General features: G+C 38.7%; 2 protein-coding genes and 1 long non-coding RNA gene across 3 annotated transcripts; all 3 read left to right on the forward strand.

The window, feature by feature from the left end:
- The first annotated feature begins 1,291 nt into the window (after positions 1–1,291).
- adora2ab (adenosine A2a receptor b) lies at positions 1,292–9,134 on the forward strand. The gene is made up of 3 exons (XM_079486337.1): positions 1,292–1,526; positions 3,409–4,108; positions 7,449–9,134. Exons 2-3 carry the CDS (start codon positions 3,786–3,788, stop codon positions 8,482–8,484), a joined length of 1,359 nt encoding a protein of 452 aa, XP_079342463.1. The 5' UTR covers positions 1,292–1,526; positions 3,409–3,785; the 3' UTR covers positions 8,485–9,134.
- A 3,719-nt stretch (positions 9,135–12,853) lies between these two features.
- LOC306911468 lies at positions 12,854–15,543 on the forward strand. The gene is made up of 7 exons (XR_013788263.1): positions 12,854–13,697; positions 14,080–14,124; positions 14,217–14,291; positions 14,374–14,442; positions 14,527–14,610; positions 14,761–14,978; positions 15,100–15,543. It is a non-coding gene; the product is annotated as an uncharacterized lncRNA (long non-coding RNA).
- A 1,295-nt stretch (positions 15,544–16,838) lies between these two features.
- Positions 16,839–19,090, forward strand: snrpd3l (small nuclear ribonucleoprotein D3 polypeptide, like). The gene is made up of 4 exons (XM_079487237.1): positions 16,839–16,987; positions 17,573–17,705; positions 17,982–18,174; positions 18,678–19,090. The coding sequence occupies exons 2-4, from the start codon at positions 17,580–17,582 to the stop codon at positions 18,743–18,745; spliced, it is 387 nt and encodes a 128-aa protein (XP_079343363.1). The 5' UTR covers positions 16,839–16,987; positions 17,573–17,579; the 3' UTR covers positions 18,746–19,090.
- The last annotated feature ends 793 nt before the right edge of the window (positions 19,091–19,883 follow it).

Here is a 19,883-nt window from a genome sequence, read left to right on the forward strand (position 1 = left end):
CAAGTATTTCAGAGAGAAATTTGATAGAAATGTACATTTTGCTCTATTCTTGATTGTATGTGTATCGATGTACGTATGTATTTATTTTATAGTTTACAACTTCAAGCACGTTTATCTCGTATAATGTTTTCAAAATATAATTGAGATGTGAATTATGAGTTCAACATCAACTGTTTTAACTGTTCAACCTGGTTGGATGCATCCAAGCGCGCACAAGCCTGACATTTTAGCAGGTCTATGGGATTAATCAGAAAAGGAAAAAAATCGTCTTTGTACAAAAGTAACTATTCTTGTCTCGTGGGGGGAAAAGGTAGAACAGAAAAATCTATTTAAACAGCCCACAACTTCCTCCTGGAACATAAAAAGCCTTTCAATCTCACCAATTGTATCAGGATTTCAGAGATCTCTGAGAGTGTGAATATTAGTGCAGAAGGTTTATGCATTTAGCTTGTTGATGCACGTGTTGGCTGTGACATGATTCACTGAAATCGGAACGTGTGTCCAAAAACTGAAATGACATTAAAGTCGCGTGTGTGTGTGTGTGTGTGTGTGTGCATGCTTTAATGAAGTCCTTTCCCGGACCTCAGCCTCCGAATTGCTGATTACCTACATTTATCTTCACGTGGCCCTGAGGTGAAACAGGATATTTCAACTGTTGTACGTGAGAAACCACACAGCCTCGCGGAACCCAAAACCAGATCCCCCCGCTTCCTTATTATCTTCGCATGTGCTGTAACTGTTTCACATAACATCTCGAGACTTCCGTTTCACAGTGGATTCTGTTGATTTGATAAATAAACAAATACCGCAAAACAAATTTAAATAAATAAACAAACAAACATACAATCGCCTGTAACATCTAGTTTTGGAAAGGTCAGAATCCAGATTCAAATATATAGCCTCCGGCCATACGTGCTTAAAAACACGTACGTGTTTCTAAAATACTGTGATCTTATTTTAACTTAGGAAAAAGTATCCTGGTTAATTAGTGAAAGTGACGTGTGACCAAATTGAAACAGCATATGCCAATTTATAAATAAATATATTTATATATATTTGATGCGTTTGTGGTTCCAATGGTGGCGATATCAGCTGCTTGTTTGACTGATATTTCCCTAGTCATTTATCCTAAGGGATGATAGAACAGTGTGATAAATGCATCATCCACAATATCAAAAAGTGATCAGCTTTTATAAGGAGGGAAGACAGTGTTTAATGTACTTTGGGAAGCCACAGATCAAAGGAGAGAAACTCGCTCTCTCTCCCTCTTAAGCGCGTGTGAGTTTCTGTCAGTGCGCGTGTGCGTTTCTGTCAAAGCGCGCACTCCCGCTTATGAAAGCAGCACAGAGAGAGCAGTCGAGTCTACCCATCTTCCACGAAAACACACGGAGTGCATTCCTTTATTTTACTTGGTCAGAGTATTAAGAGCATTTTGCATGATTTGGTTTGCAACCAACTAGGATGCACCTACGGTTTAACAATTTTTGCGTTTATACATCAGGGATGGGATGCGTGAAGCAGCTCAGGTGAGCAATAATACTTTTTACATTGCTTTGTCTGCTCGTTTACGTTTAGTGCTTGTGGTCTAACTCAAAGTTAAGAGATAGTTTAATAATTGTTGTTAAATGTCACCTTCAAACTTTTTTGTGCGCTGTTGTTACGGTGGTCGAGAGTCGTTCACATGATGTGTCAACCGATGACCGCATTGGCCACAGTGTGACAACGTTTCATCTTATAGTTATATACTTGTATTTTATGACTTCATTTTTTATATTGAAATGACTTGAAGGCTATGTACTTATAAGTATTTGTTTTGTCACAACGCTTGACGATGTGCAAAATATATGAACATATACTGTGCTAGCTTACATTTTAATTATAAAGAAAATATCATTTGTAATTATTATTTTTTAGGTTGAAATAACGACTTAGTTTTTAGCTTTTAAAAAACACTTCTGCCACAAATGTCTATAGTGTTAACTATGCTGCAAGTGGTTTCAACACAATGTTTTGAAGTGTGGCTGTTTAATAAAAGTATATGCTTTCCTGCTGAAACCTCATATCTCCATATTGTGTGATTTATTGGTTGTTGACATAAATCGTTATTATAAGTCACACTTTATGCTTTTCACTGGGTTTTGCGAATATCAATAGCAAGTATTAAAAAGTGCTTGTCAACTTAGACAAGAACGTGTGCAAATGTGGACATACAAGGTTCAGGAGAACAGAGACGATAGACCCTTGTTGTTTTTTGTTTTATTCTAGATGTTTCTCCACTCATCCAAGTATCTTCTGATGAAGTCACCTTGATGGGTGATGAAACATGTGATCAGATTAACATATCCAAATCACTAGAACTTATAGAACTTGATAAACTTTGTAAAGACTGCCTTTTAGGATTAGATAAAGGCAACAAAAAAGCTTAATAATGTTTTGTTTTTTACTTCCTCTGTAAAGGCAAATTAACAATAATTTTTATAATACATTTACTTGTCATAGTGCGCCAACCCTCAGCATCACTTCCTCTTTTTGAAGCGAGAACATGTCATCTGTCAAATGCAATATGTCCGCACCCACACACACACTTTTTTCATGCATGCCATGAAGGGCAAGACATCATGTGTCGAATATCAAAGTCATTCATAATGGTTTAACAAGCTTTTGGAAAGTACCTTCTGAAACACCAATGCTCCTCATAATGCACGCAGGACGTGTTTCATAAAATGCAAAGGTGTCTTAAAATGAGTTGAGTGTTGGAAACAGTTTGTCACTAGACCTGCTATAAAAAGCACTCAGCAACGACGTAACAGAGACTGTGTGTTTTTAATCATCACATTTTTCTGCCTGATCAAACAGGCTGAACCTAAAAGATAAGCAATCTCTAAAAAATACAAGATAATGTGATCTGCCCTGGAAGGTTTGGTCCAGTTTCTCAGTTTTCTCTTGATATGACAATTAAAGATCCAAAAGGGTAAGAAGATTGCCATACTGATTTAATTACGCCAACATCCAGAAAAAAGGCTTTCCACAACACATTTAAATCTAAAAGCATTGATTCGTTTTTATATTTGTAAGAATTGGCCTTTGTTAAAATAACAGAAGCATACAAGAAAAATCATATGATTTTATGTAAAAGAACACTTGTTCTACTAAGCCAATAATAGCAAAGTTCAACCGTACACACACAAGAAATCGCTGGAGGAAGTGCCGGCACGGTCTTGTGATGAATAGCAGACATGCACAAATATTTCATTTGTATTTGTGGAGTCCTTCTTAAAATAAAACCTTATTGTTGGACCTCGCCTGTCGTCTTTTGATGGAAACAGACCTCCTGTTTTTGTGATGGATTGCTTTTCTGACCCAAAGACGTTGATCTTTTATTCTGCGATATGATTGTTCTCTCTGCAGGGCAAGACGTCCAGGCAAAAGTCTACTGTAACTGTCCCACGTATTCCAGCAGCTGTTTCCTCTAAGACGTTGGAAGCCCGATTTGAGCTAGACCTAAGGGACAGGTCGGTGAACCGGTAAATCAAGATTCAAGCTGGGGTATCATTGCTGACCCTGAAGTGACCCTCGGTGACCTCAAAAGTGGTTTTAAAGCTGGCACCAGGACACGTCCGCCTGCCCACTCCACAGAAAAGCGATATTTGGTTAGAAGTAATTGGCCGGATTGGTTCTTTCTCACTCCCATTATCGAGTGGCAGAGCAAAGTCTCACCGAGCAATTTTTGGGAGCACAACTATGCGCGTCCCAGAGGATTTCCATTCACACTGGTTGATGGCACCATGTCTTCTCCCGCCTATATTGTTCTCGAGCTTCTGATTGCAGTTTTGGCCATCGCAGGAAATGTTCTAGTGTGTTGGGCCGTCTGCCTCAACAGCAACCTCCAGAGCATCACCAACTTCTTTGTGGTGTCGCTGGCTGTGGCGGACATCGCCGTGGGGCTCCTGGCCATTCCGTTCGCCGTCACCATCAGTACGGGCTTCTGCAGCCATTTTCATGGATGTCTCTTCATCGCCTGCTTTGTGCTGGTGCTCACCCAGAGCTCCATCTTCAGCCTGCTGGCCATTGCTGTGGATCGGTACATCGCCATCAAGATTCCATTGAGGTGGGTGGAATCTGTTTATTTATTGTACAAATTGACCAATTAATAGTTTTTTAATTATGTGTAAATAAAAATCAGTTAAATGCAAGTCTTACTATCTTTGGGTGCAGAATAGGCCAAAATGTATGCTGTTGATCACTAAACATATTTCCCTCCCTATTTGAGTCAGCAAACTGAACTTTAGATTCGGATTAGTCAAATTCTTAACCAACTGCTCAGTATATAAACTGGATCAACCAGTTCTTAATAGGATATAAAGAACAATTACTGCTTATTTCCTGAACATCAGAATTGTTTATAAGTGTATAAAAAGAAAATATGCATATGTCTTTGTGCATTTGTAATCTGTGAGTGTGTAGTTTCTGTTCTTTGGATGTATTTAGGGAGACATTAAGAGCTCATGGCCTGAGCGGCTCACTTTTCTTCTGATAATGACTTGATAATAGGCCCAATGTGCACTGCAATTTCCTCAGACACACGTCATTTTTCTTTTAATTGCTCTTTCTTTGCAGTAAATAAGAATCATGTTCAGGAATAGTTAATTCCAGGACAGCCATATGAATAGTCAATACACCATCTGAGACAACAGCGCAAACACTGACAAACAAATACGAGATAAACAATTTGCATTATTAAAGAAATTGTGGTGCTCTTGCAAAATTCACCTTCCTGATGGTTGGGTGTAATGGTGGTTTCTTAATGGATTTTGACATTGGCTTCTGCAAATTGTCTGATCAGATGGTCCCATGATATGGTTCGGATCCTGCCTTCAATTGCATTGATTGTACCACACCTCTTTTCAAAAAGAACTTGAGGTCGTGATCGGCGTGATAGCTGCACATTTTGGTACAGGCTCCACTTAAACTTCACTTTTTCAAGATGTAATAATGGTCAAATAAGCTAATGATTATTCTAAAAAGCCGATTCCCAGCAATGCTCAGCAGCACTTATGGTAATCTGAAAAGTGTGGGACTTCACCACTCGCCTGCATGCAGGGCGTGATGCGTGTTCGGTTCATGGTGTAGATTGAGTCACCCCGCAGCACTTTGAATTACACCAGTGACTGAGAAAGCCCCAGCAGGTGGTGATTGTATAAGGTCTGCCGGCAGCCGCGGGGGCGTGTGAATGAGTTACCAGTAGCACTGGAGCCCAGTAAGTCCTGGGGGTTTAATGAAGCAGCCACTGTTGTTCTCAGTTGGCCAGATGTAAGCACGTGGACTTTTGGAACAATTGACCAGCATTTTCAACTGTTGCTCTTGGCTAGTGTCTGGTGTTTGAAATATGCGGACGTATCAGACAGAAATGGTAAGATATTGGTTGTTTACTAAACGGATTTGAGGTTTAGAAATCAACACAATTATCTGATATCGTTCCGCTGCAGTTGACTTATATTGATTCGAAACAATAGATTCTGATGCAATTATTGTATATGCACACGTGATATTTCGTAAATTAAGTTTTTTTTGCGCACTGGTTTCTTCATATATATGATGTGAATCATGATCTGAATGTGATGTATATGTTATAATTAAATGTATAATATGGGGATTTTGTAGATTTTATTAAAGTGCAGACAGATACTGAGGGGCCAGACCATGCAGTGCCTTATATGTGAGCATGAACACTTTAAAATCAATTCGGAACCTGACCGGAAGCCAGTGCAGAGACTTTAGAATTGGTGTGATATGCTCATTTCTCCTCACTCCGGTCAGGATCCTAGCAGCTGAATTTTGCACACATTGCAATTTGTTAAGTGTGGTTTTAGGAGTCTAAAAATATTTCTGAGATGAAAGAAGGAGTTCTTTACAGGGTACTACACATGAGAGACAAATGACAAACTTGAATCAAATATAACTCGTAGATTTTTTTGTTTGGTTTGGGGTTCCAAAGCAGAGCCATCAACGTTTAAAAATAGTGAACAAGCTTTACGAAGCTGATGGGAGGTGCCAATAAGCAAAACCTCAGTTTTATCACTATTAAGACACAAAAAGTTTTAGGACAGCCATAATTTTATCTCAGAAATACAGTGTGTTAAAAAAGATACATCCCAATTTTGACTAGGCTTAGAGTGAATGTAATCCCAAGTGATCTTAAGAGCAATCCAAGTGGAAATATGTAAATGCTAAAAAGTATGGGACCTTAAATTGAACCTTGCGAAACACCCGTACACACAAAACCAGTTTCAGACCGGTGACCACGCATATACATACAGACTGTTGACGATCGGAGAGGTAAGATCACCAGAACACCAAAGACAGTTTCCACTAAGATCCAGAACGATAAGAGTAGAAAGAGAAGGAGAGGCTATTAACAGATCACTGGAGAGCTTGGCTGTCTCAGTACTATGATATTTTGAAAAGCCAGACAAAAGGGGCTCGAAAACATTATTTAGTGTAAGATGACTCTGTAGCCTCTTGACATTTCAAACCTGTATTACTTTTTTCTTCCGCAGAACACATTCACGCTTTTATCCAAAGCGACTTCAATGGCATTGTACTACCGATTTGTTGACTATATGCAATCCATTGGGCTTGAACCCATGACCTTGGCGTTGTTTGCGCCATGCTCTAACCATTGAGCCAAAGGAAAGAACACAAAATGAAATATTTTGTGTAATGTTTGTTACCAAACATTGGTGGTTCCCATTCTTTTCTATTGTATGGACACAAAACCAATGCAACTCTATGAGTACCGCTGTTGTTTGTATTAGCACCTATCGTACTATTGCACTTTTATGACATATCGCTTATTGCTCCCTAAATTCTTTTTAAGTCGCTTCGGTTAAAAGCGTCTGCTAAATGACTAAATGTAAATATTCTGCTGGGAGACATATTTATTTTTACATATACGTCAACTGTTTTTATTATAGCATGAATAAAACAACCAATGTGACATAATTGTTCTAAAATATATGACAAGAATAAATATGTAGTTTTCGTTTCTAATAATTAAAATGATTATAAAATAACACACAGCAAATACTTAAATTACATAAATTACAATACAGGTGAAATATACTTCGAAGCGAATTTCCTGGTATTTTATACTTTGCTGGAATGTAACCCCTAAACAATGAGTATTTCCCATGAGTGTGCATGAACAAAGCATGTCATGTCAGGACACGCTAGTGTGGAAGTAAGAAAATATTTGTTTATTTTAATCAGTCGCTAACATTATATATACAGTTTTGCATACAGAACAATACAGAAGAGTCTTTTGTCATAACAATGCAGTGATCAAATTAGACATCTTTATCACCACAGAACCCAATTGCATACTTCCTTCTATACTGTTTATCTTTAAATTCCTTCTTCTTATATCTATTTGTATGTGTCTTTTTAAGGTACAATGGCCTTGTCACCGGCCAAAGAGCTAAAGGCATCATCGCAGTATGTTGGATACTTTCAGTGGTTATCGGTTTGACTCCCATGCTGGGCTGGAACAGACATGTGACCGCAAACAACAACAGCTCCTGTCATACAGGTATGACCGAGTGCATGTTCGAGAACGTGGTCACCATGGGTTACATGGTTTACTTCAACTTTTTCGGCTGCGTCCTGATGCCCCTGTTAGTCATGCTGGCCATCTACGTGCGGATCTTCATGGCCGCCCGTCGCCAGCTCAGACAGATTGAGCAGAAGCTGGTATACGGGCACTGGCACACCCAAGGGGAGGGGTCCTCTTCACGGTCCATGCTGCAAAGGGAGGTCCATGCAGCCAAGTCCCTGGCTATCATAGTGGGTCTCTTCGCTATCTGTTGGCTCCCGTTACACATCATTAACTGTTTCACACTGTTCTGCCCGCAGTGCGACCGCCCGCAGCACTGGGTCATGTACCTGGCCATCATACTTTCACACGCAAATTCGGTTGTAAATCCGTTTATTTACGCCTACCGAATACGTGACTTTAGGCATACTTTCAGAAGGATCATCCGACAGCATTTTCTAGGGAATGAAAACAGACTGTCTAATGGTAACAATAACATCGGCATGGTTGGGTCTTCGGCTGGGATCAGCGTGATTGACACTAGTACAATGTCCAATGGATATGTTTTGGAGACCAGTCCCATCCACAGCGTGATTTCCTGCAATGACTTTGGAATTACAAAGGAAATACCCTTGAACATCAGGCAAGTGAGGTCACAAACAGAATTCCAAGATTTAGGTTACGGTTTAAATGGACATCACTCAGTTGAACATTCCTTTCCTGACAAATCAAAGCAGGTTTTCCCAGGACAGAGTGGGAATGAAAAACCCACCATCAGAGACCATGTAGGAGTCATGACTGTAAAAGACTGCAATGTTATAACTAATGTACATATCAGGGGTCTGTTACCTGCAAAAACAAGCAGCCCATCCAATCTCACAGAAGTATCATGACACAAACTTCCTTTATTCCAAAAAAAAGAAGCCTTCCTTCCTTTCAAATTTTTACCAACAGAGTCTTGTCTTCAAAAACTAGTTAGTGATCATTAGAAATATGTGTAAGTTGTTGTGTGAGTTATGTGAGTTTACCATGTTACAGGACTACCTTAGGGTCTTGAAAGCTAAACTCTCATCCAAAGTGATGGTATATGAACTTATACTCGTCCTGTGGGAACCATAATTTCCCAACAGGAATTCTAGGAATTTTTATTTCAGACAGCGCCAATAGTGTTTCTAGATTTTCTTACCTATTAAACGACGTTAAGTGCTGACATTGTAGAACATTTTTAAAGCTTAGGTTTCTAAACAGCTTAATAGTGCATTGTTCCTGCCCACAGAGGGAGAGGCCAACTAAATAGAATCAATATTCTGGGGAATTCAGCTCTGTTATGGCCATGCCATAAAAGACCTTGTGTGTGGCACCTTAAAAGAGGTGTTATCGTTCTGTTTAGTTAGAATGTTGGGTTTTGCAAACATGATGTACTGTGCATTTGATACACATCTGTAGTGCTTTAAAATTGATCAAGCATAATTGTACAGTATTGATTGTAAGCATGTGTTCAAAGTTTTTAAATAAAAACACGAAGCCAAAACGGCCACAAATGAAGGACTGTTTGTAATCCAAACCTAAATATTTTTAATAGTTTTTGATAACATTTGTACTGTATTCTACAACACAACATAATGATTATGGATCATAAGATTTTAGGAGGATATAGGAGGGGGCTGTGTCTCTTCCTTACACAAACAAACGCACTATAGACTCCCACACAAAGCAGCTGTGATTGTGTTTATCGAGAGACAGTTGACGCCAGCGGCCATCCTAATGCAATGGAAATCAAATGAAGGGACATTTGATGATGCTGTGAACTGTACCATTACACTCTTTTTCCTCATTAAAAACCTCTAGGGTGAGCAAGACCTGCATTACGACAACCCTCATGCCATTATGTGATTCAATGAACACACAGTCCAGGAGTCAGTATTTCTGGGCATGCAGAACAGGTCTGTTTATAGAATGTGTGAGTCTAGACACGAGTGACCATTCATACAAATGAAACAAGTGAGATGACCAAGAGCTTTCTTAGAAAAATGTTTTTGTTTTTTATTGCCTTTATCAATATTGCCTCTATATTTGGCCTACTCAACTCAACACAAAGTTTATTTATAAATCACTTTCAAAGCCATTAAAATGGACCAAAGTGCTGTCCGTAGATAGTATGTAAAAGTATGTAAGTATTCATTCTCACACAGATCTGTAGACGGGTTAGGAAAACGATCAATAGATGGACTCAGTGCCTTATCTATAATTGAAAATAATGCCTTCGGGTTATTTGCATCATGTGATATAATTCGCGATAAATATGAAGATCTGGCGGCTCTAACAGCATTTTGATAATTTTGTAGAGATTCTCTAAGAATATCATAAGACACTTGCAATTTATCTTTCAGGCACTTACATAATTTTACCACGGTTGTTTTCAACTTTATGATATCTCATAGTGAAAAGCGCAACGTTATCCATGATCTCAGAACAAACATGATTAAAAGAATTTAACAATTCATCAGGTCCCACAACGGGCAATGCTGTCGGCTCAATATGAAAGGCTAATTCGGTAAAAGCAGTAGAGAACACACTGGGTGTAGAAGTAGTGATAACTCTGGACAAAAATGATGAAGGCTGATAACTGATAAGTCATTTGTTGCAAAAGTAAAAGTAAACCTAATAGGCATATGGTCCGAGATGGCCATTTCTTCAACACAAAGATTTTCTATCGTTATCCCCAAAGAAAACACTAAATCAAGTGTGTGCCCACGATTATGTGTTGGTCCGGAGACATATTGAGTTAAAGGAATCCACTAAATTCAAAAATTCCTTGGTCAAGGGTTTACCAGGACAAAAAACATGAATATTGAAATCACCCATAACCAAAAACCTGTCAGAAGATGGAACAACCACAGATAAAAACTCATTCAATTCATCAAAAATTCTTATTATAACCAGGAGGCCTATTTATCAAAGCACAAATCACTGGTACTGTCAAGTCCATCTTCATTAATTGAACTTCAAAAGTCTTGAAGCATTCAACAGGCAGTAACTTGCACTTTATCATGTTATTGGAAATAGCAGCCTGGGCTCCACCCCGACGGCTACTTCTCGAAGTACTTAAAAAGCTGCATCCACTTGGTAAAAGCTCAGCAAGAGGGCTCGTATCGACATCGTTTAACCATGTTTCGGTGATAAAAAGAAAGTCCAGCCCATGTGTTACATAATAGGCATTCAATATGAATGTTTTGTTGACAACAGAGCGTGCATTTACTAAAACCATTTGCACTGTGGTCGACTCAAAAGACCGAATAGAGGAGGAAAGGGCACTTTTTTTCCCCAGCTTGTCTCAAAGACCGCAAGTTTGAATGTAAAGCACCTCCGCGTCCCATCTCTCTCTGTGTAGTCCAACGCAATGGTGTTGATATGGCAGGCACAACATGTATCAAGTGGGAAGGCCGTGACTCCGCCATTAGTCCAACTCCACTGTTTAGGATCCTCAACCTCCTAAGTTTCACCAAGACTCCATCCCGTATGCCTCGTCTCCGGCGGCGTCGTCTCCTCTTCCAGCACGCGCATGCCGTTACCTGACAGACTTTCATTGGTGGCTGGAACATGTATGGCTGTTCAGCGAACAATTTCAAATTCAAATCCCGCATGCACATATCTAAAGCCGTAGATCGAAGACTTAATAACAAGAGGCGATCATAGATTAGATTCAACTTTATTGTCATTACACATATACAAGTACAGTGTAACGAAATGTAGTTTAGGTCTAACCAGAAGTGCAATTAGCAAGTGCAGGATATACAGTGAATACATACAGAATACAATATTAGGAAAATATTATACAGTGGGCATGGATTATGAAAATACTTTACAGTAGGTGTGTTCTATGAAAATATGACAGTATGTACTATGAACAATATATACAGATGACTATATACCATTAACATTAACACTATGAACATTAATGTACAGGTGGATATGAGCAGATAATCATTTAGACTAATAATTTAGTCTAAAAATAGATCAACTGTGAGCAATCCAAATGATTGACAAAACACACAAGTTAAACAAACAAAACAAAACAAACATCCTAAATGTGGAGGCAAGCAAACACACTTACTCTCAAAAAGACTGATCTCTTTAATATCTCAATTATTTCGCCTAGTCATCAGTGAGAAGTTAAAATGTTCTGCTGAGGAAATGATCTAGATATGACAATGTCCCCATGACAAGATATCTCAACAATGTCACACACTGAGATTCGCCAAGTCTGCAATGGATGGCCTAGGCTGATGGATTTTGGCTGATGCAAAATATCTGTCTAACAACATCTCTGAATGTAAAGATGTAAAGGGTATGATGTTTCTCTTAATTGTCTTTTAATTTATATCTTTTTTTTATTTAAAAGCAGACGTAGTCCACGTTGGTTATTACAGCGGCCTTTATAATGATCAAATACTTGGTACTGGTAACTTACAGTAGCTAATATAAATAAATAGCTTTAGAAGCGCACATTAGTATGTTGACATGCAAGACACGTTAGCAGTCACATTCAACACAGAAATGTCGTGTTTATTTTTACTGAAATACTAATCAGTGTGGATAGTCATCATACAAAACCTAAAAGAAAGAAGAACACACATTTTGTGAAACAGTATTAAACAGACTATGACTAAGGCTTTATTAAAATATTCTCCACTAAATTCCCTTAACAGAATCTGGAATGTGTTTTGCTGAGATTATGAGTCAAATCATTTGGTTTGTTGGCTTCTAGAAATGTCTGCCATTTCAACAGTGATAAGGTGAAATTTTCTCCGTGTCGAGAGCATCATTTTTAAATGAGACAAATGCCCTTTACGACACAAAGTCTATAGGCACGCGCTGATTTATCGCCTTTCGTCACGGATGCTTGTCTTGTGTAAATCAGACGAGAGTGACGGTACTGTTAGTGTGGCATATAGATCACTGACTGTTGGCAGGTTCAATCTGCTGGTAAAATGAGGTTTGAAGAGATTATTGAGAGTTACTGTTTAATCAACACACGTCTCACCTATTGTGACTTTAATTGCTTGAATTGAAGTATTAATGCTCTTGTGAAGTCAGCAGGTGAAAGATCCTCAAAACAAAGTCACTCACCTCGTGTCAGTTTTAGGTCACAGCAATTGGCTTGGAAAATTAATGTTTCCAACGGAGCCCCTTTAGGGACCTGGGGTGGAAAAAATATGAAAGGGTATATTTTTAAAGCTTTTGCAATACATTTAGAGAGTTCCCAGCTAGCAAAAAATATCGGCAAGACTTCTTTTTGCCGCCAGCCCTAAGCTGTCGGCTATAGGTGCGTCTCGCTGGCGGGGATGAAACGTTTGCCGCCGAATACGTCACTCCCATTTCTTGCGAGATGCCGCCGGCATGCAGCCGGCGGCCCGACTGCTTCATTTTCTCTGGCGGTTGCCTCCGTCTATTGGACTGCGGCGGGCTGGCGGCAAGCCGCTTTGAAATTTTCTCAAAATCGACCATGTGCAGGAGTTAGAGTAAAACTGACAGCATTTTAACTACCTTTCACACTTAAAGTGGTTATAAAATCATAATAGCCTAGATGTTAATTATATCCAACAGGCTATAGTTGTTTTGCTCCAAAGTCAGTAGGGTTTATAACAGATTCTTGACTATGATTCCATTAAAGTAAGGTTTAGAAAATGACATTTAAATTACTTTGAAACTCTGAAGCGAGTACAGTAATATATGTAAAATATATCGAATTATTTTATGCACTTAGGTGAACATTTTTACATTTCTTTGATTTATGCACTGACTGGAAATGTCGTTTATGTCTCATTTTTTTCCGACCTCGATTTTTAATGTATTTGACCTTTAACAAGTGTAAGGGATTAATTTGCAATTGCGACCTGTACAAATTAATTGTTAAGAAAGTTAAAGCACATAAAACGAAGTACCTCCACCGGTCGAAAGGGGCAGCAGACGAAGTTACCGGTTACATTTCTCTGTCTGTGTTGCTTGTGTGCAAATCCTGGAAGATCACTCGTCACACGTTTTTGTTTGAAAAGAGGATCAAGATACAGATTTCAGATAATTGTCATCGACTACGATCGTTTAAGTAAGTACATGTTCATTTTGTACGTTGTTTTTGTTTATCTTTGTTTTTGCCTAACTAGTCGAGCTAAATTAGCGTTGTTTATAAAGTTGTCGCTATAACTATTAATTTTCTGAAATAGCTACTTGGTTTCTTCCAGGCGTTGAGTTTTTTTTCTGTTACAAAAGTAACGATGTCTATATTATTTTGTTTGTATGAACAAGTATGCTTTTAATCCACTAGCTAAAGTTGCTAGCAAGTGTTAGCTAACACATGCGGTTTTGCCTTTGTTACAGTACACATTGAGGTTAAGCACTGTTGTTAGTAAAACTTAATTTGCTGTATGCTGCTAATCCTGTAGCTAAAATGGCATTAACAATGTGGTTTTGTTCACGGGTTCTTTCAGATAACTTGACCAGAGCATAACCTGTTATGGGTGAAAACGCTGGAGGTATGTAATACCTTGTGCTAAACTTAAGTCCAATTCATTAAATGTATGCTATAACTTCAAACATATTTTTACATGTCAATGATTATCAATAGGAGAAAGTCATCGCTCTGTTATAGGCCCCTTTCCCCTGGCATCTCGTGTACAGCATGAAGTTTTCAGCTACGAAGGTATATTGTAGGCCTCTGTCTTAGTGTGCATATTAAAAATAGTGCCTTAAGTTGTTGTTTAAAAAAATATATATATGTGTAGATTTTCAGACTCCAGAATGAGAACCAAGCCCTGAGGGAGGAGAACCAAGCCCGGGGAATGCACAAGCAGGTGAGAACATGCACTCTTTCTTAAATTTAACTTTTTTTGTCTGTGATGTAGGTCCAAAATTGTCATATGCCTTTCATTTTGTAGCTTCGGATGACAGCGGCTCGCTTCAAGAGCAGGTGAAGCAAGTTGGGACAATGCTGAAGACGTTTGCTAGCACTGGGCAATCAGGTACAACTCGCAAACAACACCTGTGGTTGTTGATTTAATTCCCATTGGGGCCACCTGTACATGTTGTAGACCTAGATATAAATGTCATAGTTCAGTAGTTGATGAACCAGGACTGACTACTTTATTATTTTATTCTGGGAACCCCTGTAGGTGCAGATCAGACCCTAATGCTGCGAGGTCTTGGAGAGTTTGGTGATGTTGTGCGTAGCATGGACAACAAAATGGACACTATGCTGCAACATTTCAGTGCCAATGTGTCTGTTGGAGAGATATCCCTGCCAGGGTGTAACTCCCCCTAGACACCCAGGAAGATTTTGGTGTTGCTTGACAACACTTTGAGGCAGGATAAAGAGCTCCAGGAACGACTGGTAAGTTTGCTAATTTCGCTGTAGGGTAATCTAAAAAGTAAAATTAAGATTGTACACTGCATGTCACATTTATGTATGAGAAACTTCAGAGAAATTTAATTTGTAACTCTTGGATTTTCAGCTTCGGTTTTTGGCAATCAAATGTGGGAGGGACCTAAAGACAACCGTGTGGCGAATGCTTCAGAGTATCTTCTCTAATCACCTTTCCATTAATACAACCTGGACCGGTGTAGAGAATAAAACATGTTTTAGAGACCTGTTCCTGAAGACCATTGTACCTTACTATCCTTTTGTTAGAAATTACTTGTAAATGTGATGTTATACCTCAAATTATTTGGTGCCAAATATCCGCATTACTTGATATATTTACTGGTAGCCTAATTATTTTCATCCCAGAGCTGACCTCTTTAAATTAACAATTATTGTAAGTGTTCTAATTTGACTGTAATGTTTTTTTACCAACATTGTTTTTGTAAACCTGCATGTTCTTTAGTACTTACATTTCAGTGCTCTACACAGTTACTGTACTTTGAAATGTGGAATTAAAACGCCAAATGGGAAATTGACTGGTTTGATGATTCATTCTTTATAAACTGCACGCTAGAAATATATAAGTATTTTATATATATATATATATATACACAATAAGCGGCGGCAAAACGCACGAAAATAGCCGACGGGCCGCGGAAGAGCCGCCTGCAATATAACGGCGGCTGAACGGCGGTTGGTACGCGGGCCATCCGCGGAACGAAGGCGGTAGAACGCCGGCTGCCGCTTTTAAATAGCGGCTGCCGCCGGCGGGGCGCCGTCAGACGCGTTTGCATTTACGCCTTTCTGACGCTTCTACTGCCGCCGGAGGACCGCCGGTGGGCCGTCGACTCATTGCTATCTGGGTTAGGACAAACACTTCATGTTTAATGTCCTGCTGCCAGAGTTTGAGACTTGCTCCGTACATAAACATTGGTCTATAGTCGCAGATTCCCGGACTAATAACTCCTAAAATAAACCTTCTATTAACATATATGACACCTCATTCTATGTAACGTAAACAATGAACTTTAACAACATTTTACACAAGTCGAGCCTTGTATTGATCTCAGGCGGGAGCCAGCTGAGACAAGACCGGAGGGATCGTCTGCAAAGTGCAAAACCCGAAGATAATTAGGCTACTAAACATAGTAAATTACTTCAGTGCTACGTACTGTAGTATAACTAAACCCATTGTAAATTCAGCAGGAGAGCATTAGTGTGTAATCTGAATTTCGTGAGACTACAGTGTGTAAATTTTAAGTTATTAATTACTATTTTTGTAATAACGCTTTTCGGATTTACAGTCACTTTGCAGGCCATTCGCCAGCTCGTTTATAGATCAATTTATATTCTCGTTTTAAGAAAGACCAGGTTGTTGATCCTTGTCTAAGGAATCATGTGTTATTTGTGTTATAACAACGTTTAGCTCACGAGTTATCGGTCCGGGAATCTACCATGAATCGCTCCATTGTTAATGTACGGAGCAGGACAACAGGACGTTTGAATGTGTTCGGGGAACGCAAAAGTTTTGCGAGATTACTCAAAAGATTAAAAAAAATGTCTTCCCACCCTCGTTCATACCAAGGTTTCAAAAATAAAATAAAACATATCAAAATGCTTTATTTTCACATAGGTGGATTTATGTTCTGGAAACAATACAGACAAAGAGAAAAAGCGATGCTTAGAAATTAGAAATATTCAGTTGAATGTCCATCCTTTGGATACTGTCCGTGTAGTCAAACCAATACTGCCCTCTTCTGAAGCTCCTGTGTGTTGCGTGAAACATCTGCTTGTTCACGTTGACCTGCATCGCTAACGACACTGTACTTCAACTCCCATCATGCAACAAGCGTACAGGAAGAGGCGGGACTTTCGTGTTCAGCTGCATTGTGGGAGCGGGAAAACGTCGCAAATACTCACGTTGTTCAACGCCGCTTCTTGCAAACTCAAAGGATTTTCTCAAAGCTGTTCTATCAAAGGTATTGTAATGCTTTATACTAGAAAAATACTTGTGTTATAATGTTTTATTATTTTACCCTTGACGCAGAAATTATGTAGTACTCCTTGCTTGGTTAGCCGAGATGCTAACTTTAGCTCAGGCATTCATTGCTAACTGCTTGGTTTGTTCCAACTCCTTTAAATCCAGTTACTTTTTAAATATGAGCGTTTAGAATTAGTTTTGAAAACGGATTAAACGAATTTAAACAGTGATCGTAATATCTCCGGGGTTATACTGGATTTGATGCATGTAATTGAAATTGTATTTGACTTCAATGGAAGCTATAATGTTCTCTGTGGGTCTGTATGCGTTTGTGGAATGTAACGTTAATCTGGCGAATTGTATCCAGTAGATTTCGATCATACTGGAATAAGGCCCAAAACACGCTACATAATGGAATTCTGTGTCCTAATGGTTTTATTTTATTTATATAGCAGACTTTTTTTTAAAAAAGGGGAGAAGAGCAGCACCATTATATTAATATAAAAACATACTAAAATGAGGTTTTACATGTCTGGTATGGTTAAGAAATGAATTGATTATTTAACCTGTTCTATTCCTTCAGATAAAAGATGTCTATTGGTGTCCCTATCAAAGTTCTGCATGAAGCAGAGGGTCACATCGTGACCTGTGAAACAACCACTGGTGAAGTGTACAGAGGAAAACTGATTGAAGCAGAAGATAATATGAACTGCCAGGTATTGTTTGTTTGGTGTCTGCAACAGAAAAAGTGTATTAAACATGCTGCTTTGTTACAGCTACCATTAAAATCTCAGTGTTCCCAGTGTATTCTGATGCAAATATGCCAATTTTGCATTATCTGAATAAGTGCATTTGATATATATGTTTTCTTGTTGTAATTTTCAAAGCCTTTCATGTGTGTATTAGTGCCCCTCTGTATTATAGATTCAAAGAAATTGTGTGCTTTTGCAGTAAGTCTGGCTAACACTTTGTTTTGTGTGTGTTTGAATCAGATGTCAAACATTACAGTGACCTATAGAGATGGCAGAGTGTCTCAGCTCGAGCAGGTGTACATACGCGGCAGCAAAATACGCTTCCTGATTCTCCCTGACATGTTGAAAAATGCCCCTATGTTGAAGAGCATGAAAAACAAAAATCAAGCTGCAGGGGCTGGAAGAGGCAAAGCTGCTATTCTCAAAGCTCAAGGTCAGTAAACAGGCACCCTTAATATGCTGGCTGTGACCTCAGTACAGTTACCGTGTTATAAGGCTACAGTTATTTACATTTAGTCATTTAGGCGACGCTTTTATCCAAAGTGACTTACAGAGAGTTCAGCGAGCAATAAAGCGACGTGTCATGCAGGGGCAATAATACAATAAGATCTAATACTTAGTTACTAGTTTCAACAAAATCTAGAATATACCTTTGTTTGTACAGTGGCTGCAGTGAAAATTAGTGTGATCGTTTAGCTTTAAAAATATAGAAAGTTGCAGATGTATTATTGCTTTTGCTGCACATGCAGAATTTTATTGTAAGGACTGTTATAATGAAAATATAGAGGGATTACACTACAATAGGATAAGGGTATATTTTAGCCCATCTTAATAGTTTTATTCAATCACTGGTTGTATTTCAAGATGCTTAATGTATCAAGAAAAAAAATCATGTAAAAGTGTAAAATGGGAACGCTAAGTGTCTTTCTTTTACAGTCGCAGCAAGGGGCCGTGGACGAGGAGGACCTGGAGGAAGAGGAAATATTTTCCAGAAGAGACGATAATGTGAATCCTGTTGAAATCCTATTTTTTGTGTATAGGTTTTTTATTCTTTATTGAATGTTTTTTTTTTACTTGGGTGTGCGTCTTATTACATTCTTTTTGATGATTTGTTTTTTTCCCCCTAAGGTTTCTTATGTAATAAACGGAGTTGTTTACCTATCAGTGTCTCTCTTGTTGCATTCCTATTTTGAGTTCATATGCATGCATGCATCTGTCTGTTCTTAAATCTATATAAGCTTCACTAGTTGAGTCACACGGTTTTTTTGTTTTTGTATTCAGGTGTACAAAACGTCTAGCAAGGTTAAATTCTCTATTTGCAGGTTAAATAAATGATGTTTGGGTGATGAAAATTTGTCCTTGGTGAGTATAATTTTTATTTGATTTTGATCAATATACTGAAATTTGCCAAACTCAAATTTTCAGAAAAAATGGATATCAATTTTCGTAGGTTAACTTTTAATTAATTGTGGTAATGAACAGAAACTTAAGATTAATTCTAGTTGGTTCGATTTTCTATCAATGCAATAATTGGTATGGTACTACTAAGGATGCATCGAATGCTCTGCAACTGAAATTATTCGCCCTAAAATATAAAAAACTGCATATTCGGGGTCAAGCTGAAAAAGTGAAGTATGGCAGAATACATTTTACAGAACATGACGTCTGATGCGATCAAGCAGCAACCAGCGCGAGAGAGACACGCACGATATATTATTGCAGTGTGTGTGGAAGCAAGAAAAAGTGTCAGTCAAAGACACGACACGGGACCTGCGGAGTAAGAGTACATTTTCGGACGAAAGCGTTGTTACCGGCAGACTTCCCTTCAGACGGAAGTGTGCGGTCCGAAGGCTGCGGTTGTGGCTAGAAAGGATACAGCTACGACCGGAAGTGATGCACATAATATAACAATAAATAACATTAGCTAATGGCTTCACAAATCCCTAAATTAATGAAAAATATTAATTAACTGTTCTCAGCGAGACAAAAAATGATCCGGTTTTGAAGTGCGCATGCCCAGTGGAGGTAGCTGTATCCCTTCTAGCCTTTTACACGGCACATTAGCGGCCTGCACACTGTTCACTGTACTAAACAACTTGGAATGTCAATCTGTCTTTGCATCCCTAGTACACCTCTGAGAAC

This window comes from Barbatula barbatula (genome assembly GCF_947034865.1).
Source record: "Barbatula barbatula genome assembly, chromosome: 22".
Taxonomy (NCBI): domain Eukaryota; kingdom Metazoa; phylum Chordata; class Actinopteri; order Cypriniformes; family Nemacheilidae; genus Barbatula; species Barbatula barbatula.